Source organism: Macaca mulatta, chromosome 7 (assembly GCF_049350105.2).
Source record: "Macaca mulatta isolate MMU2019108-1 chromosome 7, T2T-MMU8v2.0, whole genome shotgun sequence".
NCBI lineage: Eukaryota > Metazoa > Chordata > Mammalia > Primates > Cercopithecidae > Macaca > Macaca mulatta.
This window is the reverse complement of record NC_133412.1, coordinates 125181757-125208073: the sequence shown is the minus strand read 5'-3', so window position 1 is coordinate 125208073 and position 26317 is coordinate 125181757. Positions and strand designations below refer to the sequence as shown.

The 26317-nt window shown below is 37.7% G+C and overlaps 2 protein-coding genes across 5 annotated transcripts in view; one reads left to right on the top strand and one right to left on the bottom strand.

The window, feature by feature from the left end:
• NID2 (nidogen 2) overlaps window positions 1–7879 on the top strand; it is a 63748-nt gene extending 55869 nt beyond the window's left edge. For all 4 annotated transcript variants that reach the window (XM_015143693.3, XM_015143692.3, XM_015143691.3 and 1 more), the window contains 6 exons: window positions 1052–1181; window positions 1672–1843; window positions 4666–4823; window positions 6035–6158; window positions 6859–6971; window positions 7215–7879. In XM_015143693.3, the coding sequence (XP_014999179.3) occupies window positions 1052–1181; window positions 1672–1843; window positions 4666–4823; window positions 6035–6158; window positions 6859–6971; window positions 7215–7225 (708 nt within the window). In that variant the 3' untranslated portion in view covers window positions 7226–7879. The remainder of the gene's footprint in view (window positions 1–1051; window positions 1182–1671; window positions 1844–4665; window positions 4824–6034; window positions 6159–6858; window positions 6972–7214) is intronic.
• A 125-nt stretch (window positions 7880–8004) lies between these two features.
• Window positions 8005–22967, bottom strand: RTRAF (RNA transcription, translation and transport factor). The gene is given in 8 exon segments (NM_001266427.1): window positions 8005–8320; window positions 8436–8484; window positions 10810–10878; window positions 12897–12985; window positions 14101–14187; window positions 18855–18954; window positions 21083–21207; window positions 22825–22967. Coding segments are annotated over 8 exon segments (735 nt in total). The 5' UTR covers window positions 22886–22967; the 3' UTR covers window positions 8005–8165.
• Window positions 22968–26317: the final 3350 nt, after the last annotated feature.

The window sequence follows — 26317 nt, the reverse complement described above, 5'->3', positions numbered from 1 at the left end:
AAAGCAAGTTCTGCATGGAGTTGTAGAAAAATGTCAGACTCAGCATTTTTTAAAGACTCATTTATTTAGCAATGAGGAGAGACCTCACTAGCCAGAGGTTGGATGACCACTACTCCCTAGTTCCTTAACCCAACAAATTATAGACTTTTTCCTTCTTTTGAGACAGGATGTAGCTCTGTTGCCCAGGCTGGAGTTCAGTGGCACCATCTCAGCTTGCTGCAGCCTTGACCCTCCTGGGCTCAAGCGATCCTCCCACCTCAGCCTCCTGAGTAGCTGGGACTACAGGTGCGTGCCACCATGCCCAGTCAATTTTTTTTTTTTTTAGACGGGGTCTCACTATGTTGTTGTCTCAAACTCCTGGGCTCAAGCAATCCTCCTGCTTTGGCCTCCCAACGGACAGGAATTACAGGCGTGTCACTGTGCCTGGCTATACTTCAATACAGGATATAACCAATGTCTTGTCTCCTTCTAAGAGTCTGGGGCAAGAGTATAGGTGATTGCACTTCAGGTAGAGGAAAGATCTCATATTCACAGAGGAGGGGAGAGTAGATTTTGTTGGCATATAGTGGCAAATTTTATTAAGGCTCTTGGAAAAGTGCTGATGACATCGGAATTCAGTTTTTACCCAGTAAAATATTAAAAACTTATTTCGCTTAAGGCCATGTCCTCTAATTACTGAAGGAGCTGGTTTTCTTTTTTTAAATCAGTCATAATAGCACTTATTGAAGGGCTTACTGTATAACAATTACTAATTAGGAGACTTTACAAGCATTTACAGTATTTTTATAGAAACCATATGAAGCAGGTACACTATTGGCCTCATTTTGCAAATGAGACAAAGGCATAGAGAGGTTAAATGCCCAAAGCCGCAAGGCTAGTAAGTGGCTGAGCCTGGATATCACCCCAGAGTGCCCACATGTCCAGCTACTCTGCTCTGCTGCCTGCAGGATCACAGTGCAGTGTTGCTCAGTGCAGCTGTGCATGAGCAAGGCAGCTGAGTGTGAACAAAGGGGAAATGTAACCTAATTCTTCTATGATTTGGTGCACAAAGGGCTCCATAATCGTGGGGATTGATTACGACTGCCGGGAGAGGATGGTGTACTGGACAGATGTCGCTGGACGGACAATCAGCCGTGCCAGTCTGGAACTGGGAGCAGAGCCTGAGACGATCGTGAATTCAGGTCAGCAGCTTCACTCAGCAGAGTCTGCATTTCATTTGATTCTACAGTCACTTGTCTACTATATGCTGAAGTCTCCCGTCGATTTTTCTCTCCTAGGGGAGGTTAAGTTTTAGGCAAGTAATTTTATTGAGCTGTATAAGACTAGCCCCTCTGTAAGCAAACACCTTCATACATAAGGAATGAAATAGGTGATTCCTACTGTGAGCGATTCTCAAAAGAAAAGAACTCATGGTAAGAATTCGGGATGAGGCCTTATTCAGTCTGGCTCTGGCACTGTGGATGCCGGCTGTCATCAAACTGGTAGGTCTGGTCTAGAAGCTAGAGGTAGTAGAATATGTAACAAAAGTACTCGTTTCTCTATTAACCTGGTTCTTGGGGACTTAGAGCCACTTGGGCTTTGTTTTCCCCTGCTGACCCCCTGCCCCACCCCACTCCTGGAGGGCTTCAGGTTTGCCCTCCATTTCCAGTCCTGACTTTGCTTTATTTCCAGGTCTGATAAGCCCTGAAGGACTTGCCATCGACCACATCCGCAGAACAATGTACTGGACGGACAGTGTCATGGATAAGATAGAGAGCGCCCTGCTGGATGGCTCTGAGCGCAAGGTCCTCTTCCACACAGATCTGGTGAATCCCCGCGCCATCGCTGTGGATCCAATCCGAGGGTCAGCTGGGCTTCCCTAATTCTCCTCTTACCTGTAGATCCTGATGTGAAGCCCTTGGGTTTTAAATAGTGTGAGGAAGGTCAGAACAAGAGTGTGTGAAAGCTCAAATGCATTCCTGTAACAAAGATTTACTGAGGATCTACTAGGCGTCAGGACTTGCTCTAGGAAAAGACAAGGTCTGTTCTTTCATGGCCTTATATTCTATTAGTAGGAAACAAGACTGTATAAACAGTATTAGTCTGTGATGTGATATGTAGAAAATTCAGATCGTGTTGTGAGAATTAGGGCTACTCTGAATCAAATGATCAGGCAAGGTCTCAGATGACACTTAAACTGGAAGTGAAGTGGGACTCCTCCAGCAGCACATTTAGAAACCAGGGTTGAAGCCCACGGTAGGGCTGACCTACATCAAGTGACATTAACCAAAGCTCAGGCAGCACCTCTGGCCTCAGTGTTGCTGTAGCAGAAATCAAGATAAACATTTTCCCTGTCTGTGATAATTGCTAAGGTCATCAAATGTGACATACAGGATTTGTTCAGTGTCTCAGTACTTGTTAGAACCAGGGTGAATTTTTATATCTTGAGAAACTCTTGCCATGTTTAAGTGGAGTTTCTGTGAAATGAAATTCCCTGATGCCCTTCAAATCAGTAAAGAAAACCTTCAGCTTTAATTTTCAGGTAAGTGCTTTTTGACTATGAAATACTTAGTGCAGAGCCTCAAAGGTGGTTTCAAACTTTGGGTTCTACACAAAGGAAAAGGTGTATCTCTATTCCAGTTGACTTAACAACATGAATTAATAGCCCTCTTAAAAACTCTTTCCATAGGCTTGCCTTTCTGACATTTGGAAGTTTTTTTTTTTTTTTTTTAAACAAGGTCTTGCTTTGTTGCGGAGGCTGGAGTGCAGTGGCACAATCTCGGCTAACTGCAAACTCTGCCTCCTGAGTAACTGGGATTACAGGCATGTGCCACCATGTCCAGCTAATTTTTGTATTTTTAGTCGAGACAGGGTTTTGCCATTTTGGTCTCCAACTCCTGACCCTGGGTGATCCACCCGCCTTGGGTTCCCAAAGTGGCTGGGATTACAGGCATGAGACACTGTGTCTGGCCCCTCATTCCTTCTTGGTACTTGACCTGAAAACTGGGGAGAGCTGCCATCTTGTAAGCAATGATACCTTGGCCATGTCTCTGGAGTCTGGGTAAAAAGCATACTTTTAAGCTGAAATCCACAACACAGCCAAGATGAAAGTAGAATTTTCTTATCCAGAATGCAAATAGAAATGCTAAAGGACTTAATTTTTAATGAAAAGAAAACCCACCTTGAACCAGGTTTCAATAAAACACATGTATTACATCTCCCTGAACTGCTTAACAGAATGGTTGTCAAGCCTTCCTGCATATTTCTCATTTGCTTTCTACAGATTTCACCTTGACAACTTTCTTCCTCTGGCAATCCCCCAAATAATCTATACCAAATACCTGTGTGAGCTTATTTCAGACGTTTTTGATGATATTAAATCATTTTGGGGAGGAGACTGATCAGAAGGGATGAAGGAATGATAATGCATGCTTTACCTTCTGGCCACTTCTACCTTAGCACAAAGTGGAAACTGCTTTCTGGCTTTTGCTCTCAGCTTCTCTCTGCTTCATCTATTGGGCATAAGGGATGAAATTCACAACAGGGGTGTAACCTATGGTTTCTTCTCTCTCTGAGGTTCTCTATAGCTCAACTGCTTTATTCAAAGCTTCTATAGCTTTTATAAAACAGTATTTTATAAAAAGTGCTTTCAACATTATTTCTGCTCTATAAACCTGTTTCCTTATAATAATCTATTTCCACTTAATAGGACCATATTATTTCCTAGTTAGTATCTGTTATGAATATCTTTCATTTTTAACGTGGCATTTAAAAGGTAAAGTGCTTAACTTAAAAGGCTTCCATCCCTGGGTGCCAGGTACAGGATAACCGAGATTCCCCTTCAAGTACCAAATCGTATTTTTGGCAGAAAAAGAAGTTTCCCTCTAAAAATCCCTGGTCCACGTCTCTTCAAGTTCCACAGTTTATATTGAAGCCATTCCTAACAGCTGTCTTTGCTTCTATTCTAAACCCAAGATTCAATTCAAGATTTCAACAGAGGGTTTTGGGGCAGTTGAGTCAAGGGGGGTATCTTGGAGGCAGGGATTCTGATAGTAGTTTAGTAATGACTTCTTCCGCATAGTTACAATAATCAGAAAACCGTGTGACACAGGTAAAAGTGGAATATGGCTGTGTTACCTCTAGAGCTGTGTAACAAATGGCCCAAACCCTCAGCAGTTTAAGACAACATTTAGTCTCACAGTTTCTGTGAGTCAGGAGTCTTCACTGAGCTCCTCAGGGATGGAGTCTCTCACAAGGCTGCAATCAGGTAATGGCCAAATTGCAGTGATCTCAAGGCTCAGCTTGGGGAAGACACAGTCCAAGCATGCTCACATGGGTTGTAGGCAGGACTAATGTCTCTGGCCAACAGCCCTCAAGAACACCAGTTCCTTGGCACATGTTCCTCTTTATAGGGTAGGTTGCAACATGGCATCCAACTTCCCTCAAAGGGAGCGAGAGAGAGCACCTAAGGCAGAAACCAGTTTTTGAGACCTAATATTGGCCTATCACTTCTGCTATACTCTACTCACTAGAAGCAGCAAGATACTAAATAATGCAGCCCAGACTCAAAGGGATTGCTTAAGACTATTAATACATGAGGAGATGGAGATCACTGCGGGCTGCTTAGATGCTGACTACCACAGGCTACATAGCTATTCTTTTACAATCTTGATTTTTAACTTACAGCAACTTGTACTGGACAGACTGGAATAGAGAAGCTCCTAAAATTGAAACATCATCATTAGATGGAGAAAACAGAAGAATTCTGATCAATACAGACATTGGATTGCCCAATGGCTTAACCTTTGACCCTTTCTCTAAACTGCTCTGCTGGGCAGATGCAGGTAATACTACTGATGGAATGCAGATAACCCCTCATTATAGTGAGTGTGAGCACTAATAGACTGTACTACAAAATCAAATCCCATCACTTAGATCTTTTGGTTTAAACACATTTCTAACAGTACAGCACATAATCTCCTTTCTTTGTTCTGTAAACTTTTAAATACTATTAAATGAGTCTTAAAATGAACTTTCTGGGGTTTGGGTGGAGGGAAGGCTATATCAAGCTAATTTGTACTGCTTGCCTGACCATGAGTGCTTGGCATATTTTTAATGGTTAAAAGAAATATTAGCCACTGTTGAACTGACAAACTGAATTGAAGTTATTCTTCTGGTGCGGGGAGAGTGGGTCACTATAACTTATCTATAAACATCTGTTATAATGCTAAAGACATTCTTTGAAAAGTGTTGTAGCAGGGTGGCTTCCTTCAGTAATAGCATGGGTATTAGCAACCCAAATTTGTTTGCTTTCATCAGCACAATTGAAAAAATGCTATGTGTCTAGCTCTATACTAAAGAATATGAAAAAGACTGTTCTTGAATTTGTAATCTAATAAAAGGGCCTATAATGCACATAGGTCACTTTTATAACCCAGTTGCTTAAAACAAGTTACATTTCTTAAAAGTATTTGAAATTTAAATCAGGGCTCCATGAGAAATGTGAAACTTGGAAATTCTTGGTTTAGTTATTATAAAAATTTTTAAGACTGATTCCTTTACACTGAAATATGTTACCATTTTAGTCACTTTTTCCCTCCTTCCTACCTAGAAAATATTTTTAAAATACTAAGGATTTTGGTTAAAAGGCTGCCTCCGTAATTATACACATAGCTTACAAAGGGCAAGTATTTACCCAGATGTTATAATTTATAAGCTAAGGCTTGAAATCACACAAATTACAAAAATAATTACGTCTAATGCCCTACTTAGGCAGAAACTTACCAGATTTCAGTAAATGCAATCCTGTCTTCCAAAAAAGGATTGAAAGTTTGAATCTCTACTAAAAACTGGAATGCTATCCAACAAACTGGAGATGAGTAATAGGACAGGTAATATTACAGTTGTTAATCTATGACTGCAATGGAAGTAAAATACCTTATTTCCCCGTTCTTCCATTGTTTTCTTGGAGAAGGAATCTGTCATTCATTTTTGGCAAAGCAACTTATTACTCCGTGGTGTAAAAGGACCTCATTTTCCCCCTTTGTTTTAAAAGGAACCAAAAAACTGGAGTGCACACTACCTGATGGAACTGGACGGCGTGTCATTCACAACAACCTCAAGTACCCCTTCAGCATCGTAAGCTATGCAGATCACTTCTACCACACAGACTGGAGGAGGTGAGCCCCACACATTCTGGACAAGCCTGAAAAGGCCAACTGTTCCAGAGGACACGCCACTTGTTTTACGAAAAGTCAGTACGTGACTTTACTCAGTAAGACCTCTGAGGCTTTTGTTTTGTCACCTCCTCATTGGCAGATAAGATCCTTCAAGGATGTTTCTTTTCATCCTTTCATGTTTTTGAAATCATCCTTTTACTTCACCCAGAAATTGAATGGTATTGATCACATATAGCTTAAAAAGTAGCAAAGCTATTTGATAATGAACTATCTCAAAAGGAAGCATATTAATCTAAATATGTTCTTTAGAGAGTAAGACTACCCTTGATACCATGAACTATATTGAATATAGAGCTTAAGTTGGTTTTTGACTAACACTGTGGACATATTGTCTGAGAGAGCGAAAAATACTATTTAGACGAGCTCTCAAATGAGGAACTGTGGAACATTAAAGTCTAGGCCCTTTACCCCATGCCCTACAAATCTGATTTGATAGCTCATCATGTGATTGTAACATGCAGCTAGAGATGACCAACAGATTTAGAGCAATGGTCCCTCAAACTTTAGTGTGGCTTTAGCATCAGCCCTTGGACAGAGAAAGCTGCCAGAAATTTTCCTCTATTGCAACTCACTTTTTGTAGCTAACTTCTTAATCTTGTAAATGACTCTCCCTGAATTCACTCTTCCTTTCTGTCACCAGAGATGGTGTTGTATCAGTAAATAAACATAGTGGCCAGTTTACTGATGAGTATCTCCCAGAACAACGATCTCACCTCTACGGGATAACTGCAGTCTACCCCTACTGCCCAACAGGTAAAAAATATGCTTTAGGATGCTCCTTTAAATTAGCAGGGTAGAGAAGGGGGGAGATATATATGGTATTTGATTACCCCTGCTGCCTGTGACACTGCCACCATTGCTTTCTTCCTGCCCTGAGGGCCAGTCTTTACTACCTTAAATCTACCTAGTTTATACACAAAATGCAAAGACTTGCTGTTGCAACTTGGCTACAATATACTCACCCACCACACTCCCACCCCTGCTCTTCTCTCACAGGAAGAAAGTAAATACAGTAATGTAAAGGAAGACTTGGAGTTTACAATCAGAACCTGGACCCTGAAGAACAGTGACTGCAAAGGCAAAGTAAAAAAGGAATTGGCCATTAGACGTTCCTGAACATACAAGATGAACATTATTTAGTGCAAAAAGACTTTTGTGAAAAGTTGATACCTCAATCTTTACTACTGTATTTTTAAAAATGAAGGTTATTGCAAGTTTAAAAAGGTAATAGAATTTTAACTGTTGCTTTAAAGCAACTTCTTGTAAACACTTATCATTAATATTTAAAAGGTCAAATTCATTCAACTAAGAGTTTAAGACTCTAAATGTGATTTTTGCTATGGATTCCTTCTGGCCAAGAAATTAAAGCACATGTGATCAATATAAAAATACAATCCTAAACCTTGACAGTTGGAGAAGCCAATGCAGAACTGATGGGAAAGGACCAATTATAGTTTCCCAACAAAAGTTCTAAAATTTTTTTACCTCTGCATCAGTGCATTTCTATTTATATCAAAAGGTGCTAAAATGATTCAGTTTGCATTTTCTGATCCTGTAGTGCCTCTATAGAAGTACCCACAGAAAGTATCACATTTATAAATACCAAAGATGTAACAGTTTTAAAATTTTCTAGATTACTCCAATAAAGTGTTTTAAGTTTTCCTATGACTTAAGGATCTATATTGTCTCTAGGACAAAGCTGGGGGTTGGCATATATGCCCTTAACCACAAAGGAGAAAGGTGATTTATGCAAACATACAGCACATAATAAAAATTCTACTTTCCTAAACTTTATTAAAGAAAAAAGCAATGGTGGTAAATCTCTAGAACATACCCAATTTTCTGGGCTTCCTCCCCCGAGAATGTGACATTTTGATTTCCAAACATGCCGGAAGTGTATGGTTCCCAATTGTACTAAGCAGGTGAGAAGCTAAAGTCCTAAAGTGTTCATCTTCCAACTTTTCCCAGTCTGTGGTCTGTCTTTGGATCAGCAATAATTGCCTGAACAGCTACTATGGCTTCATTGATTTTTGTCTGTAGCTCTCTGAGCTCTTCTATGTGCAGCAATCGCAGAATTTGAGCAGCTTCATTAAGAACTGCATCTGTTTTATGAGAAAAGAACACTGCTTCAATACATAATTTTTATATTTAAGGCCATTTACTTCCCCCCCCAAGTATTCAGTCTCTAAAATATAGTTTGAATTTAAAATCACTTACCTCCTGTATCAAAACCAAGAATATGTTTGTCTAAAGCAACAGGCAAGCCCTTTAAAAAAAAAAAAAAAAGACAAAAAGTATTTATGGTTAAGAACAGCATCCTTTTCTCATCTGAAACTGAAAACCACCTAGCTATTCTGGTGTCTTAACTCTCTTAGCTGCATGGATAAGGGAACTAAGAATTTTGTTTATATTTGCCTTGTGATTAGCGAGTTTTCCCTATTTCAACCGGTTAGGGGATAAAAGTTAGCTTTAAATGTATCAGGAAGCTCTACAGCTCATCCAATCCTTTAGACCAGGCATACAAAACAATATATCCTTATTGCAGCAGTGCCTTGTCATTACTGCTGTGGAAGGCGAGTTGAGCGGGGCTGTTACTGTCTTATTTTGGTAACTGTAAGCAACAGTATAAAGGGCAAAAATAGTACCTTATATTCCATTTCTGAGCACATTAATTTGCCTTTATGAATTGTACAAACCTATCTAAAATATGTATTTTTTCAGCCAGCATGGTGTTTACCAAGATTTAGGTATAATTTAACTTTCAAGAATTGACTTGAAAGTTACTTTGAAACAGTCTAGGAAAATGAAAAACTAAACCACTCAGCACCTGTGGACATACTAAATATGGTGACTATGATGATGCCATTCTGTGGTGCCAAACTTCACAGAAACAAATCTCTAAAATGAGGACAGGCAGTCTGTACTTCCTGCTGATTATATAATATCATTGCCAAGAAAAACACACACTACCTATTCTTTCAATGTTACAACCTGTTACTATTCAAATGCTTTAGCTGCTGCTCAATTCTTGCCTTATCTAGTAATGTAAATCTACCTAGGCTCTATCTGCTTTAAAACAGCTAACAGATTAACTGTGAAGAAACCAATGGGTATGAAAGCACAAGTGAACAAAATTAAACAGCAGAATTATACTGAGTGGCTTTATATGTTCATCTAGTACCAGAGGCTCCATTTTTTTTTCCTTTGTCTGCCAACAGGCCACCAAGCTACCCCTGAAAACTACCAGATGCCTCAAATACTAGTTATAAATGGTTACAAGTACACTAAACTATAAGAACTCCACTAAATTGTTATAGGTTGGTATCTTTTGAGATGACACCAAAATTAAAATGTGGAGCATTAAAAATAAAACTAAATTTTACTTTACAAACAAGAGCAAAGAGATTTGGCTAAGCCTTACGCTGCTTTCCAAATCAGACATAGTTTAGTTGAATGAATGAATGAATGAATGACTTTATTACGCCAGAACAATTTACTGTGTGTTCTATAATGTGGTGAAATAAGCTGATCTTTAATCCAACTTCCAGTGGCCCGATTCACATATAACGAGCTAATAAGAACTTTTAAAAGAAAATTGTGTCTTTCAGAGATGCTGCCCTACCTTTTAACACTGCTGGGCCTGCCTAAAGGGGCTGGAGGACAAAAGACATTGGGAGATGGGGGAGGGGTGCAGGGAGGACAAACAACATAGTTGTGCCCAAGGCATTCACTACAACTACAGTCATTGCTGCAGGAGGGAGGTGTTATCAGATGCTGCTGCTGACCTGAGGACAGTCTCTCTACCGCTGCACAGCGAATGAAACTTTAGGCATATAGGGATTTCTGATATAATATAAAAATATTCCATATTTTCTCTTGAACGGGAAGGTAGTCATGGGATATAGCTTTCTCAGCCTACAACGTAGGACTGAAAGATACAATTTCAGTCTCCTGTACCTTGAACCTTACACTCCAACAGAACCCCCTGTCCCTTCACTTGGGCAGATTGACAAGCTCATGCAGACATCCACACATGGACCCTTCTCCCCACCTATCATAAGAGCACAGGCTCTCACATCAGACTGCCTGAGCTCAATCACTTACCAACTAGATGACCTTAGCCAAATTACTTTCTCATGTTTTATGCCAGGAAATTGAATAAAACAATTTACTCTGAAGAAATAAAAGCAAGGATAGAATTTATATGGAAAAAGAAAAGTAATTTGTGGTGAGGTGTGTTCCTTCTTCTCCAGCATGAGTCAAAATAATCCAGTAAGTTTTGTAAGGGTAAATCCTTTTAATTAAACTTCAACAGGCCACAGACATAATTTGTGGACTGTGAATGAGCTACTTGTAGCTTTTTTAAGTTACAAAGTGAGAGGAACTTCAGTGAAGTTTGATTTTTCACTCAAAAAGGACCCCCTAGGCACTGAATACATTCAATTTGCTTTAGGAAGCACTGAAGTAAGCTATCCTTTAAGTTGTTCCAATGTAGAATGGATATCTTAAACAGATACATGCAAAGTTTAAATCATGACAATACCAGAAGAAATGTTCATTAACAACTTATTTAGGATTTATAGAAACATACCTCTTTTGTTTGATTTGCCTTAGCAACTGCATCCTGTGTCAGGCGCTCCTGAACCAAAATTCGAATTGCCTAAGAAACCCAAAAATATTTTTACTTTTTATAGGCTGTGTGCCTGTCATCCTTTATTTCTATGAGCCCAGAGAATAAGGATGCTAAGTTTCATGAAGTTAGAATTACCTAAGTTTATTAATAAACTCTCCAATAAATTAAAAATTAAAAAAAAAAACCACTAATATAATGTAACCTTTCACGCTTCTAGTATTTTAATAATGTCGAGTGGTGCCTGCAACAATTAAAACCATTTTTTGAATAGGTAATTCACGTGCCTGGTAAAAAACAACTTTAAATACAGCAAGAAACATGGTAAAAAGTAGGTCTCCTTCCTACCCCTGAGCCTTGCGATCCCCTACAGATTCCTTACCCTCACTAAAAGTGTGAAATGACAAGTATGCTTAGCATGAATACACATTTTTGGCACAAAGGGTAGCAAATCATACGTACTGTCTTACACTTTGCTTTCATCACTTCACTCTAGTAAAATATTTTCATACCTTTCAAAGGACACCATTGGTGGTTTTCATCACCAAGGCACTTCATTATGGTAGGCATGCATGCAAGCATCCATACACACTTAAAAATCAAATTTTAAAAAAATGGAATTTTAATTAGGGAGATGACAATTACAACTCAAAAATCAGTGTGAAAACTTAAACTATAATTTTTAAATAAAAAACCAAATGTTATCTTTGAAAAAGAGAATTCAAACAATGTTTAACAGTGATTGCAGACGTTATTAAATAGTTTGAGGCCAGTTAATATACTGATTCTTGTACTTGGCAAATGTACTAAGATGTTTTCTATATTATGTTACTGTTTCAGTGCCTCTTAAAATAACTCAAAAGGGACAAATGTGCAGCTAGGACTAGAATTTTATAGCACTTTATTGTAGTTGATTTATACTTTATCCCCTTGGGTTTTGAAGTCTAACAAAAGCACCCCAAATAAGCTATGCATTGTCTGACTCTCCTCTCACTTTACGATTAAAACTGACATGATCACTATAGAACAGTTCCAAGGCAATTTACATAATTGTCAGAATAAAGAACAAGCCTTTGAAATAGCTAAATTTCACTAAAAACATTTTTGTCTTTTGGCATGCAATCTGGATTGAGAAAATCCAAGTTAACATTCAGATTCAGTATAGAAAATTGTAATAACTTAGGAATACAATAGTCTTGTTAAAACTGACATTTAATACCTAAAAATCTAAAAAGCATGGTAAGTTATGGCTTAATCTCTTGGGTAGAGTGAAATGTAATTATTCAACTTATCACAAAGTAGTTTACATGCACAAGGTCTAGTTAAAAGCTTTTAATCTCTTGTAAAATCAGTAATAATTTCTAAAATAATTTCCAAGTCTGGTATCTTAAGTACCACTCCCTTGATCCACACCACTGTACTTTCACGATTACTAGGAATAAATCTTCTGAAGTTTATGATTTCTCTCAGAAACAAGAGACCTCTTTCAGATTACTGGGATCCCTGAAGTATAGTTATGAACTGAGTGGCCTATCTAGCACTGGGGACAGAAAGATTCATTTCTCAAAGAGATTTGGGGGTTATATATTTTTGACCAAATTCACCATTACTCATTTGGCATTTTCTACCATCTTAACAAATGTGGACCATGAATCATTAAAAAGACTAAACAGAAGTAGGATACTGTGGGAAAAACAATGGAACACAGGGTTACAGTGCTTAAAATCCTGGCTCTGTCATTTTTTGTGTCATCTTAGACATTGAGTCTCAGTTTCTTCATATGATATACATTTTTAAAAAGATATTAGCAGCTGTCTCTAGGATTGCTGGCAGGATTGAATGAGAACATCTTTGCAAAGGATTTAGCATAGTGCAGGCAGAAAACAGACAATCCAAATCAGATAAAACCATGAAATCTGCTTTATGTCTCATATTCTTCTGTGTATTTTAGTCATTCAACCATAATTTTAATAACAAGAATTAATATTTAGAAAATACATTTTTCTATGTGCACAGTTTCTATCAAGAATCAAGAACATGAAGCTGACCTTAAGCATTACCAGGTAATCATCATGACGCTGAATCTGAAGCAGGTTAGCCAAAGCCATCACACCAGCCTTAAAATCAGGATTATTTACTATAAAAGATTAAAAACAAACAAAAACTTACAACTCAGCAAACGTATAATTAAGATGTATTTGTGAACATACAAAAACAGTTTTAACTTTTTGGTAACAACAAATCTCTTAGTTTTTAAAACTGCTACTCACAAGAGAAAAAACAAAGCCCTGTAGACTATCAACAATTAAATTGGTAGGATAAAACGGTTTTCCTATTACCATATGAGACGGTCCCCAACTTAGGATGGTTAGACTTGTAATTTTTGACCTTACAATGAGTTCAGTGGGATGTAACCCTAGTGCAAGATGAGGAAAATCTGAACTTACAGTGGTTCCAGCTACAATTTTTCAACTTTACAATGGGTCTTTTGGGGTATTAAATGCATTTTTGACTTACGGTATTTTCGACTTTACAACATGATCTCATCCTAAGTCAAGAAGTATCTGTATTTCATCAGCCAAACTGAATAATCCAATAAATGAGTAATTTAACTCACATTATATTTGTCCTGTAACTTTTTCTGCAAGGCTAAATTATGCAGCATTTTTAATTAACATTTATTCCCAAGGCCATTAATTTTAGTACATAGATCCCCTCAATGGATAGTTTTCCCAAAACCTTCTCTCTAAGCAGCGGCTCTGGAGTGTCCAAGAGGCTCACTCATTCAAAAGGGTTACCTCTTAAATTATAGGTCACAATGAATAAGGCAGTGAACGAATATTTTACATATCCTAATTTAGGTAATTAGATTCTTCATACTTTTAAAAAGGGAAATTACTAAGACATCCGGGACTTAAAACAATGGAAAATTTTACCACTTGTCTCATAGTCATTGGATTAAAAGAAATTTATACATTCAAAAAGGCAAACAATGACCCCCATGATTATACAAATCAAAACTCCAAATTACTAGAAGCAAATCAAATTAACATTCAGATATTCAAATGCAAGGGGAAGGAGAAAGCACATTATAAAAACATTATAGAGAATAAAATGTCAACATAAATGCTGTCTGCATGGATCCTTCTTAATTTACTAAAACCAGGTAAACGTGGACTTCATTCTTCAAAGTAAAAGACATTTAAGAAACCAAAAATGTTGATGTTCAATGTTATGCATTTATATACTCACCATCCAAATTGATCAATGGTTCTGCATTTTTAGTTGCATTGTCAGCAGTTTTTGAATTATCAGGTACTAAATCCTTGTATTTTTCAGCTATAAAAATAGGCAAAAATATAACTTGTAGAACTGCAACTCAAGGTAAAATGACTACTGCTATTTACCAAATTTAACTGAGCCAAACTGATTACAGGTTGAGTATCCCTTATTGGAAATGCCAATAATTTCCAATTTTTAATTTTTTCAGACTTTGGATTATCTGCATACATAAAGTGGGTTATCCTGGGGATAGGACCAAAGTCTAAACACAAAATTCATTTTTATGTTCAATGTGCAACCTATACACATAGCCTGAAGGTAATTTCATACAATATTTTTAATAATTTTGTGCATGAAACAAAGTTTGTGTTAAGTGCTTATGTGTGGAAATTTCTACTTGTGTCCTCATGTCGGTGCTCAAAAAGTTTTAGATTTTGGAGCATTTAGGATTTCAGATTTTCGGATTAGGGATGCTTAACCTGTATAAGTATAAAACAACTCATTCAATCAAACTTAATTTTTGCTATAGAAAATGTAAAAAGACAATGTAACTATCTTTGTGATTAAGCTAAAGCAATTACTGGACTATGTGACACAAATATCTTTTCATTAACATTCCTAAAGGCAATCATTTCAAACATGTAAATTTTAGGAAGGTAAAAATCTGCTTTTACAGCTTCCTCTGAAATCTGGGGTAGAAGAATGGGAGAAGGGTTAAGTATAGGTTATGTAAGATTAAATACAAACTCATTAAAAAGTACGCTTCCCCCCATCTTCTTTTGAATGCTGTATATAAAATCCAAAAACCTTGCTTTCCAAAAACAAATACATCAAATACACCATCATATACAAACTTATTCCTCCAACTTATTTCATGGAAACTTGATATTCAGAATTCCAAAGGTAGATTTTATTATTTTCATTTGAAAAAATACTTAAAAGGAATTCAAAAATAACACTTATTAATAATTCACTAAACTTAATGTTCAAAATGGCATCTTAGGCTATAGAGTGCTTACATGATCTGTTAATGAAACGAGGAAAAAATAAAAGCATAAAATTTAAGTGAGAGTTAAAAAGGCTTCCACTGGCCAAATCTGGAGCAGTATATAAACAGCAAAGTACATGATGACAGAAAGGATTATAATCCATTGAGTAAAATAAGAATCTATGTATCTACACTGATTTAAACAAACAAGTAAATTAGAGATGGGAAAACTTACAAGAGAAAGCCAACAAATAAATGTAGAAAAAAATGATGAAATTAGAAAAACACCTCTTTGTCGATGATCAACATAATAAATGATGCAGGCAAGAATCATCATATGGTTGCTAAAACTAGTGGGGGAAATTTGAGGAGCAAAAACATAATTGATATAGTCTCAAAGTACCTCCCCACAAGATGTATTTATTACAAAGAGGAAAACAGTAACTTTACACTGGAGAAACCGTAACCCAGAGATCAAAGCAACATAACTAGTAAAGGCACATATCACTACCACATATCTCCTAATATGATGCACTAAAAAGAACACATCACTTCTGTATTATTCCTAACAAAAGTATAAACCCCAGATCTAATGAGGAAACATCATATAAATCCAAATGAGGGACACTCTACAAAATAAATGTCAGGGTCATGAAGCACAAATAAAGACAGGAACTGTTCCAGATTTTAATATACTAAGAGAGATGTAAAAACTAAATGCAGTGCATAATCCAGGATTGTTCTGGGTTGTTTTTTTCTGTTGAGAGAATTGGGGGTTTGATAAAACGTGAATAAATAATAGTAGTATAGCTTCCTGATTTTGATCACTGTACTGTGGTTATATAAGACAAAGTTGTTTTTAGGAAATGTGTTTTAAAGTGTTTAAGAGTAAAAAGGAATCATCTACAACTTACTATCAAATCGTTTAGAAAAAAATGATGTGTGTGTATTTGTGTAGACAGAAGGATGAAGCAAATGAGGTAAATGTTACATTTGTGGACTTGAGGTATATGAAAATCTTTGTACTATTTTGTAATTTTTCTACACATCTGAAATTATATATTTAAAAAATTTCAGTTATTAATCATGTTGACAAGCTACCAGAAGGCTTCAAAAAGTAGTAGAGCACAAACAATAAAAACTCACAATGGTTTCAGCAAATTTTAAAATAAGTAACTTGAAAGTCAAGGAGGCAACATATCAATGTAAAACCACAAAAGAACATCAGTGCCTCCTACTGATTGGAGACAGTATTATATGACCAATTTTCATGTCTGTTTTTGCAATTCTGAATTTTAATAAATGAAACTTGTTTTCTAGCTTAGACTTTTAATACACTTTTGATACCATTCACCTTCAACTATATGTTGACTTTTTCAATATTGAAAAATTTACATTTCACACACAAGCTTCTTTTATTCACTAAAAGAACATGCTATTACTGAGAAATACATGTACTTAAGTCAACTGTAGGTATACATGACCATATGCATCTACCATTGAAGGTTAACAGGTTATAAAAATGGAACAAATAGACTAAAACATAATCTCAGATGTAAGAACTTGGGAATAACTGAAAAACACTTTTGATAAGCTACAAATTGGCTCATATACAGTTCCTACCAATCCAGAGCAGGGTAGATAAAAAGACCTTGTTAAACGCCCTAAAATGTATACTACACTAAAGCCACAAGGCTTATGAATACATGTATTTTCCAAAATAAGAAAAACAAGTTTTTTTTAATGGAAAACTTGTTACTAAATGGAAAAGTAAATGAAGTCTCAAATTGAGCTTTCCTTAAGATTTTTGCCATAAGGCTTCTGAAATTTAAGTATGAGGCACCAGCAAAAAACTGGCTGACGCTCCAAATCAGTGTATGTAAACACTCACATATATTGCATTTGCCACATAATTACTGAAATTGATAAGCACTTGTTGTGTGCAAGAAACTATGTCAGGTACTGTGACAGACACAATATTGACCTGTACCCCCCAAGATGTCCATGTCCCTATCCAGAACCTGTGTATGTGTTACCTTACATGGCAAGATTTGCAAATATGATAAAATTAAGAATCTTGAGATGGGGGATCATCCTGGATTATCCAGGTAGGCTCAGGAGGATCAGAGTCAGAGACAAAGTTATGAAAATGGAAGCAGAGTCAGATAGAGACTGGAAAATGCTATGCTGCTAGACTTGAAGATGGAAGAAGAGGCCAGAGTCAAGGAATTCGGGCAGCCTCTAGAAGGTAAAAAAGCAAAGAAACAGATTCCCCCAAGAGCCTCCAAAAGGAACCCACCTTGCTGACAACTTGACATGAACCAAGTGGGACTAATGTTAGCCTTCTCATTCTAAAATAAATTGTGTTTTTAGTCACTGAGTTTGTAGTAATTTGCTATAGCATCAATTGGAAGCTAACAGAGGTACCATGCAGGAATCAAAGCTGAATATCAGCTTACAAATTACTGGGACGAATAAGACATAGAAGCAAAATGGAAAGTGGTTAATGACTTAAAAGGTATAGAGTTAAAAGCTATGGAAGTTCAGAGGGAAATTATACTGCTGCTAAGACATACAACAGCATATGAGAGGGATCTTAAAAAGATGGGTAGGATTTAGATGTGTAGAGAGAGAATGAAACGGTATATTAGCCAAGTGATAAGTTTGAACAAAGAAACGGAAGGGGAAAAGGGATATAAACAGGAAACAGTATTCTAATTTAGCTGGGATATCAAGATGTGAATACTGGCTGGGTATCAGTCATCAATAACTACCAGGCTAAGGAGCTTAAAATTCTTTTTATAGAAAATGGGAAATTAGTGTTTATGAATATGTATGATGTTTATTAATATGAATAAGTAACTAGAACTGTTCTTTGGAAACAAGGAGCAAGTGGCATCCTAAAATAGATTTACGTTTCAGAAAGTTAGCTTGGTTGGCTATGCAGTTAAGAACAGAAGGTGACACTAATGGGAGATATTACAATACTCCTGGCAGAAAGTGACAAGAGCCAGAATTAGGATTATGCCAATGGAAATGAAGATACAACAAACATAAGAAAAGGTCAGTGTAGGCGGGATGAAAGGAAAGGGATAAGCCAAGATATAAAAAGGCTTCCAAAGTAAATAATTAAGAGGACTATAACTAACCAAAAAACACAAAATGCAGAGGATGCAGATAAGATAATCAAATCTTGCATTCAGATGCTGGCAGGCCTTTCAAAATGAAATGGTCTAATAAGAGAAAAGGCAAGTGTAAAGAAAAATTGTTTTTACTACAGGTACTAATATTCAGAAGCTTCCAACCATAGAAGTATCTATGATAAGACAGTAAACATAAGTAACATATTCTGGCCTATAGAGTATTAACGTATATTGGCATTAGACATGTTTCAGACTTTTGAGAAATTACCTGCTGCAACAATGCTTCAAAGTCCCATCAATTCTGGGACACTAACAACAATTTAATTTGAAAGGCTAAGGTGCAGACCATATTATCAAAGTAGTGTTACTCTGTGAGAAGACAATTAGCCTTCTCCAGAGGGCACAATTTCCAGATTCTAAAAGAAATATATAAACACCAATGAAAGACAATAAAAGTGCTTTTAACTTGTGACAAGAATGATCCAAAGGTAAAATAGTATTAGACAAAACAAACTGCTAAGTTCCCTACATTTTCACACTCCCTTTCCCATCCTTCCTCTCTCTTTAAAAGACACATTCCCCACAAAACGTACCATTATCTCCATATTCAAGTCTAACAGCTAAACCAAGAAGCCAGTCAATAGCTTCTTGTCGATCTTGAATCTTGAAAGGACAGTTAACATCTCTGAGATACTGTGAGGGAGAAGAAAAAAAAAAAATCACCAGTTTCATTATTACCATAAAGTCATAGAAAAAAGAATGGGAGAGTTGAAAGAGACCTTTAGTTTGGATCCCTAACAATTTTTAAATAACATTTATATTACTACATTTTGATGCAATTATATAACCCAACAGAAGGGAACATTTAAGTGTACCATCTTAAAAAGAAAAAAAATAGAATACGAGAACTTCCTCATTTTATAGATGAGAAAGCTGAGGCCTAGAGATTGACACTTGCCAAGGGTTACAGAACTTACACCCTGGACTAGAATCAAAGCTTTCTGATTCCTAGTCTCAATATACATACAGCAATTAACTAAAAAAGATAACTTTAAAAAGGATATGCAATAAATCATTATCTAAATCTTAACTTTCATATTATGGAAATGCCACTCAAAAGAGTAGCCATGTAACATACATGTAGGGTGTAACCAAGTAATTTAAATAAATGTCAGAAGCTGTATATTCAAATAAATGTTGCATATAATAGTATTATAGGCAACATTAATTATATGTAATACAACATTGCAATGGCACAATCTTGGCTCACTGCAACCTCTGCCTCGCGGGTTCAAATGATTCTCCTGGCTCAGCCTCCTGAGCAGCTGGGATTACACACATGCGCCACCACGCCTGGGTAATTTTGTGTTTTTAGTAGAGACGGGGTTTCGCCATGTTGGCCAGGCTGGTCTCGAACTTCTGACCTCAGGTGATCCACCCGTCTTGGCTTCCCAAACTGCTGGGATTATAGGCATGAGCCACCATGCCCAGCCTGGAAAATTTTTTATATTCTCTAAATACTTTTCTACATGTAGAATTCTGTATTGTCTTGTACACATGAATAGACCATAAAATGTAATATAAACAAACATAAAATCCTAAAAATATATTTCGAAGTTTTAAGAAGTTTACTGAAAATTTTAAAAATATTTCCTAAGAGCAAAGGAATACAGTAGTATTAATAGTAGCAGTATAGAGGCTTGGTAGTAATAAGCTTATGACACTTGCTATGCGCCAGGGACTTCTGTGAACAGTTACTCATTAAAAACAAAGCCACATTTGTGAGGGAGGTACCATTGTTACCCTCACTTATTGGTGAGAAAATTGAGACACGGAAAGGTTAACAACACTGATGTAATTTATACAATCCCTAATTTATAAAATCACTGATTCCACGAAGAAAGTACCTAATCACACTGCTCTAACAAATGAAAAACAGCCTTTTTCAAGAAAAATATCTCACTCATCAAATATAACTGATAAAAATGTTTAATGTAAGTAATGACACTGTAAACGGATTTTTATTCTGAGAATTCTTTTTTATGCAAAAGTGTTACTAAAACGAAATCAATGGGAAAATGATTTAGGAACAAAAATATGATATACCAGAGATCTTTTAAGGACTATTTCTCTAGTATACAACAAGGGATATCTGTTTACATTAAATATAAGCATAAACATGACAGTCTTAGTTTTCAAGCATGTCAATGATATCTTTTTTTGAGACAAGGTGTCACTCTGTCACCCAGGCTGGAGCACAGTGGTGGAGCGCCTCGGCCTCCCGATTATCTAACATTACAAAGTGTGTGCCAGCACACCCAGTTAACTTTCTATTTTCCTGTAGAGACAGGGTTTCGTCAGGTTGCCCAGGCTGGTGTCAGAACTCCTGGGCTCCAATGATCTGCCACCTCAGCCTCCCAAAGTGCTGGAATTATAGGTGTTAGCCACCACACCTGGCCAATGTCTTCTTTTAATATAAGAAATAGCACTGTATTATTGCTACGTTTTCAGTTTGACAAAAATTCTGATTTGGGCCATAAAGGGAAAGTGAAATATTTACATCATTATTTATTTAAGAAACTTCATGTTTCTAGAGAAAACTATTTCTATCTAATAATGAAAGCCTGGTAGGAAGACATAAAATGATTTGCTCTAAAAGCAAAAGATGCATCTAACAAAAAAACGAAATCCCTGACATCCAGCTTTCCTAACACTGATCATTATCAGTTTTATCTTAAAAGAAGAAATTAATTTTACACTCATCTTCACATGATTTTCAGACAAGGTCTCTGTACTTTTACTTTACTTCCTAATTCATTACCTTTTCAAAGAACTTGGGCCAGTCACTGCTGTGAATGTTTCTTAAATTACCTCTGTCTTCAATCTTGTAGTGTCTGATTTTCTGGTCTTCAAGCCAAACAATGAAGTTTCTAAATTCTGTTTCATCTGCAATAAAAAACATCACATAAAATAACTAGAAGCACTATATAAAATACCTCCTTCTCAGGTATATGTTCTTGTGGAATTTTCTTAACTTCAAAATACTAAATTAATTAAACCAAAAGAGGGAGTTGAAAGTACAGACTCTGGAGTTGAAAGTACAGATTAACAATGATCTGTTCAAATCCTGGCCTGAATTCAAATTCTGGGTCCAGATACTTACTGGTTGTGTGAACTTGGGATAATCACCCACATTTTCTGTGCCTCAGATTCTTCAGCTACAAAATGAGGCTGCTAACAGAACTTACCTATAGAATTATGAAGATTAAAAGAAGTTGTTTTATTTAAGAAGTTTCTTAAATAAAATAAATACGGATAAAAACAGTGCCTGGCACATAGTTTTGCTATTTAAGTGTTAAATATTAATATTCCAGTTCCTTTGCAGACAGAAAGGGGAGACAGGGCAAAGTTAAATTTATAGCAAAGTAATAAAGTAAAATAAATAACAAAAGTAAAAGAAATTAAATGACAAAAAACTGTGACTACTGTTGTCATGTAATGTTAACTGCACATTAAATGCATACACTGTTTTGTTTAATCCTCCCCATACCTCTTTTGAGGTAGGTAATATCCCGTTTTACAGAAAAGAACATTGAGACTCAAAGATTCCAATTCAGAACAAGGCTCTATTTTCATCGTTACTTTGTTAAAGCAGAAAAACAACAGATTATAATTTGATATGCTTCTACAAGAGATCAACAAAACACTGACATCCTGCTTAGATATTATTTTCAATTTGTGAGTCAAATTCAAGCTTCCATTATAAGGTCTTGAGAATTATACAATGGTCTGAGTATCACAAGTTATACTTGATCACTTTCAAACTTACCAGTCTATCACAGGCCAGAACTATACAAAAGAAATGAGTAGTAGTGGGCAGTAGTTTTGTTACAGTGAGTAGCAACGTTATTACTTTTTAAAATTCTAATGCTGTAAAATCCCAAATACCTTTGTATTTACAATTCAACCTTCCCATTCATCTGCTATTAACTTTTTTTTGCAAGACCACACAACACAACTAGCCCGTTACTACACGCGCTTACCCTCCCACTGTGATCGGTCCTGACTTCATTGTGTACTGTCTCAAACCGCTCAGTGGGTTCTGACTGCTTCCACCCCTCGCACCCCTCGACCCTTTAGCTCCTGGCAGGCAGTGAGCTAGTCTTCAAGTTAGCACCTTCCTCAGCATCCAGCACCGCGCTGGCCCATAATTAGCAGGTGCTCAAGGTATCGCCTAATTACCCAGGGAACCGTGGAGTTGAATAGTGAGTGAGAAAGACGAATGCTCTTCCTTTTATGTGCTGAGAAGCTAGTTACATGGTGTTTGGAGTTAAGCAAGTGCAGAAAGTAACATGCTGAGACAGGAGTAGGTGAGAGGACTTTGAAGCCGGGAAGGGGCGGCGAAGAGCCGAGGTGCGTGGCGACCCAGAGGAGAGGGGCCCGAAGGCCGGCGGCGGAAACCAGGCCGCCGAGGGTCCCGACGGGGAGGTGGGGTGGGGGCACTGAGGCTGGGACCGCCGCCCAGGTCAGGGACACCCGGCCGGCCCAAGGCCGTCGCCTCACCTTTGCAGTTGAAGCCGGCGGGGTTGTGGTAGTCGAGAGCCGTCAACTTGCGTCGGAACATGGTCCCCGCTTCTCGCTCTGGTCCCCCGGGCCTCGGCCGGGAGAGAAGCGAGGTGGAGCGGGCGGCGCAGGCACCGGCGACGCGGCGAGAGGGCGGGTTGGCGCTTGGACGCTCCGAAATGACGGCGGCCTCCGCCAATCGTAGCTTAAGCGGTGGCCGCCGGCAAATGCCCACCAATCGAGGCTCCGACTGGGGAGGCGGGGCCACGTCGGCGCACGACGTCGCTCAAATAAACTTTATTGTCAGCTTCCTGGTTGTACACTAGGCAGAAAACCAATGGGAAGCTACTTTCCTTTCTTTCTTGCTATGACATGCAGAGAATAGTATATGTAGGCTTTTAGTATTCGCTGTACCTCCCGTTGGATTACAGAATTACTGTTTAGTGTTTTGAGTGCATTCATTCATTTATTCGTTCATTTATTACTCCTCCTACATAATAGGTGCTCTTCTAATACAAAGACGACAAAGCAAAGTCCCTGTAGTAAGATGCTTTCAGACTAGTTGGGAGTGATCCACAGGTACACATACAACTGTTAATACGATGCGATCGTTCCAGATATCCTCAGCCAGAGTGAAATCTGAAGCCGAGATCGTCCCTCACTCCCGTCCCTCACTCCCGTCCCTCACTCCCGTCCCTCACTCCCGTCCCTCACTCCCCTTCACCCTCGGTCACAGCATCCAGTAGGTCACCAATTCCTGCCATTCTCCCCTAACTCTCAAATCCCTCACCTCCTTCTGGACCCCACTGATACAGCCACAAATCAGACCCTCATCACTTTTGCTTACTCTAATTATCTGACTGATTTCTTAGGGCCAGTCCTGCTTTCTCCACACCATTCCCCCACACAGCAATGAGAGAGATTTTTCTAAAGCAAAAAACTGTCCATAACTTTCTCTGCTTATGTTTTAGTGATTCCTGGTTACCTCCTAGAAATAATCAAAACTCTATATTGTATTTAAGATCTTTCCTGATCCAGTCTCTACTTGCTTTTCAGACAGTGGAGAGAGAGCAGTGAACAAGACAGACCAGGCCCCTACTTTCATGGAGTTTAAAAGGCTAATGAGGGAAACAATAAATAGATAAGTATAAACTAAGGCTTGAGGATGGTGAGGCATTCACCGTGCAGTCAAAAGGGTAACCTAGTTTGAGGGAAGAGGCTGTATAAAGCAGGAAATGAGCAACAGCATGGCCCAGAGGGACTAGAGCTTGTAGCGGCTGAGGGTGAGAGGGAATGACAGCTGATAAGACTATAGACAAAGGCAGGGGTCTGATTAGGACAAGCCTCTCATGGCAAGCTAAGGGAAGCTATTGAAATTCTTGAGGGTAAGCCAACTATGTATGTTTCATTTCATTTCAACAGATTTTAATTAAACACTTAGGATCTGTGGAGTATACAAATGAGTAAACTACAGTCTCTATTTTCAGGAAATTTAAGTATAATGACAAACATAGATGTGTAAATAAATACTTATAATCTAGAGTTAGAAAGGGTAAGTGAATTACAAGAAGTATAAAATGTACTACAAAGAAGTGCAGGCCGGGTGCAGAGGCTCATGCCTGTAGTCCCAGCACTTTGGGAGGCTGAGGTGGGAGGATAGTTCAAGCCCAGGAGTTTGAGACCAGCCTAGGCAACATAGTGAGACTTTGTCTCTACTAAAACTAAAACTTAAAAAAAAAAAAAAGAAAGAAAGAAATAAAAAAGGAAAAATTAGCTGGGCATGCTAGTGCATGCTGTGGACCCGGCTACTCGGGAGGCTGAGGTGGGAGGATCACTTGAGCCTGCAAGGTTGAGGCAGCAGTGAGACATGATCGTGCCAACCTGGGCAACATGCAAGACCCCATCTCAAAAATAATAGTAATAAAAAGAAGTACAGAGGCCAGAATACAGCTTTAGTTTTAAGGGGGCATTGTAAGATAATCTATATTTTTCAATTAAGATGCTTATAGAGTGAATCAAGAAAACCAGTTCAAGGGTGTCTCAGTTCCAACAAAATTTGATCAACGATGCAGGTCTCATATTGTGGTGCATGCTAATTGTATAATTAATGAAATACTAACCAAAAAATCAAAAAAATGAACCAATCAAGGAAGGGAAAATAGTAAGTACTTACATACAAATAATAAATTAAAAAGGGGGAGAAACACAATTGCAGACAATGAATTTCTTTAAAAAAAAATAAGGAAAAAGTCTCTTACCATTTGTTTTCTGAAATTGACCTTTCAATGCAAAAAATGAAGTTGTTTACTCCTGGCCTAGTCTTTCTACTTCAGGGTCCCCATTGTCAGCAACTTAAGACTGTCCCTGGTCATCAGCCCTGGCCACCACAAGGAATGGGGAGGTCAGAGGAAGATTCTGACAATGCAGAATGCCAAAGGGACCCATCAGACTTGAACAGGGAATAAAGCAAATTTTGGAAAAGAAGTATAACATATTACAAATATTAATCCATTTTTTATGTTAAAACCCAGTTATCTTTTTTTCCCCCTGAATTTGAAGGAGTTCTTTGGCCTATGCTGAATGGAGTGTCCAACAGTAAGTGAATCTTACATAATTCCATTTCTGAAGACCAAGCCCTCTGTATACTTCAAGAAAAGGAAAGCAACTTTTGTGTGTGTGTGTTTTCATGAGTACCCAGTGTTTAGCTCCTACTTATAAGTGAGAACTTGTGGTATTTGGTAGTCTGTTCCTGTGTTAACTTGCTTAGGATAATGGCCTCCAGCTGCATCCATATTGCTGCAAATTTGGACATAATATTTGTTCTTTTTATGGCTGCATAGTATTCCATGGGGTATAGGTACCATATTTTCTTTATCCAGTCAGCCTTTGATGGGCATGTAGGTTGACTCCATGTCTCGATGAACATGAGAATGCACGTGTCTTTTTGGTAGAAGGATTTGGAAACCAACTTTTATTATCAAATGACCTGAACTCCAATCTAATGGTTGATCATAGGTTTGACAGGCCATTAATTCATCTGTTGAATTGTTCAATAAAGTGTTTAGAGTGTCAGTTATATGCCAGGCAATCTTGTAGGCATTTTGGAGGCATCTGAGAACTTAAACACACCAATCCCTGACCTCAGGGAGCTTATCATTGGGCAAGGGAAGACAAACAGTACAATAATAAATAAATACATTATTTACTATTCAGAAGGTTCAAAGTACTGTAGGAAAATTACAACAAGGTAAGGGGGGTAAGAAATAGGGGTAGGGATAGTGGAGAAAGTAGGATATAATAGGTGTTGCAGTTTTAGACAAGATGGTCAGGTTGGGCCTCATTGAGACAGCAAAGTGTAAGGAAGTGCTAAAAGGAGGTAAGGAAATTAGCCACACAAATATATGGGGAAAGAGATTTCTAGATAGAGTACTCAAAAAAAAAAGCAAGATAAGAATGGTTTTTATATTTTTAAATGGTTGAAACATCAAAAGAA